This window comes from Leishmania mexicana, chromosome 15 (assembly GCF_000234665.1).
Source record: "Leishmania mexicana MHOM/GT/2001/U1103 complete genome, chromosome 15".
NCBI lineage: Eukaryota > Euglenozoa > Kinetoplastea > Trypanosomatida > Trypanosomatidae > Leishmania > Leishmania mexicana.
Genome location: NC_018319.1, coordinates 152,221 through 153,264, shown reverse-complemented (window position 1 = coordinate 153,264; position 1,044 = coordinate 152,221). Strand labels below are relative to the sequence as shown.

At 66.0% G+C, this 1,044-nt stretch overlaps 1 protein-coding gene across 1 annotated transcript; it reads right to left on the bottom strand.

The window, feature by feature from the left end:
* Window positions 1-1,044, bottom strand: LMXM_15_0430 (conserved hypothetical protein; the record flags this gene model as incomplete). Its single annotated transcript, XM_003873523.1, has 1 exon — window positions 1-1,044. One exon carries the CDS (start codon window positions 1,042-1,044, stop codon window positions 1-3), a length of 1,044 nt encoding a protein of 347 aa, XP_003873572.1.

Here is a 1,044-nt window from a genome sequence, read left to right as displayed (position 1 = left end):
CTAACCCGAGATGGGCAACGTTGAGCAGCAGAACAGCAGCGGTGCGTTGCCGTCCTCGGCGCCTCCGTCCAAGTCGAGGGACAGCTCGGAGGCGGTGCACATCATCACCTGCTTCGTCGTGTGCACCTGCAGCTCTGCCGCTGTCCACCCTGACGGGTGCGCGCACGGTGCGAGGGCTGCGGTGTGCGCCGGCGAGGCGTCCGCCGAGGACGCGGGCGCCACGTTGCCGGCGTTGCTCCACTCGCCAGCCACGCGATCCCTTTGTGGGGCACCAGGCAGGTGGCCAGCAGACTTTGTGTTGGACATCGAGAAAGTACGCGCTCCAGCACAGCCCGTCCTGTCCCCGGGCACATCCGCACCTGTGTCTGCAGTCATCACGATGGCCGTGGTGGCGTTAACCGTTGCGGTGATGGAGTCCGGTGTGCCTGCGGAAGCCCCGGTAGCAGCACCGGGAGCAGAGCCCGCCGCCGCCGCCACGGGGAAGGACGGGGGCTGCTTCGCCAGCAGACTCCACCGCACCGCGATCTCCTCGCATCCATTGGCGCTACGGTTATTGTTCTTTCTGGAGGCGGTGGCCGCCGTGCCAGCCGATGCCGCATGCTGCTGCTGCTGTGGCGCCACTGCAGAGGCGAACCCGCGCAGTCGATGGGTCTCTGGGATGGCGTTGGACGACAGGAGGAACATCGGGTACGGGGTACCGGTGGAGACGACGGCGATGCTGCTCGTGTATGCCGTGTTCTCCGGCATGGGCGGCATTACGGAGCTCCAGTTGGTGTTCGCCGCACCAGAGCCACCACGACCAGCGCCGCCACCTCGGCGATCGGCGTTCTTGTCTCCACCGGCTCCTCCACTGCCGTGCTCGCCGACCGCATCCGTTGTCTCAGGCTTGATCATGTCCTTGATGCGCATGGTGCCGGTGCCGGCGTGGTGCAGTTGAAGGAAGAGTCGATAGATGGAGATGAGCTGTTGACCCTGCTCCGTCGAGAGACCGCCGGTGTCGGCGTCCCTGCTCACCAGCAGCCCGTCTGACGTGTACACTTTCAT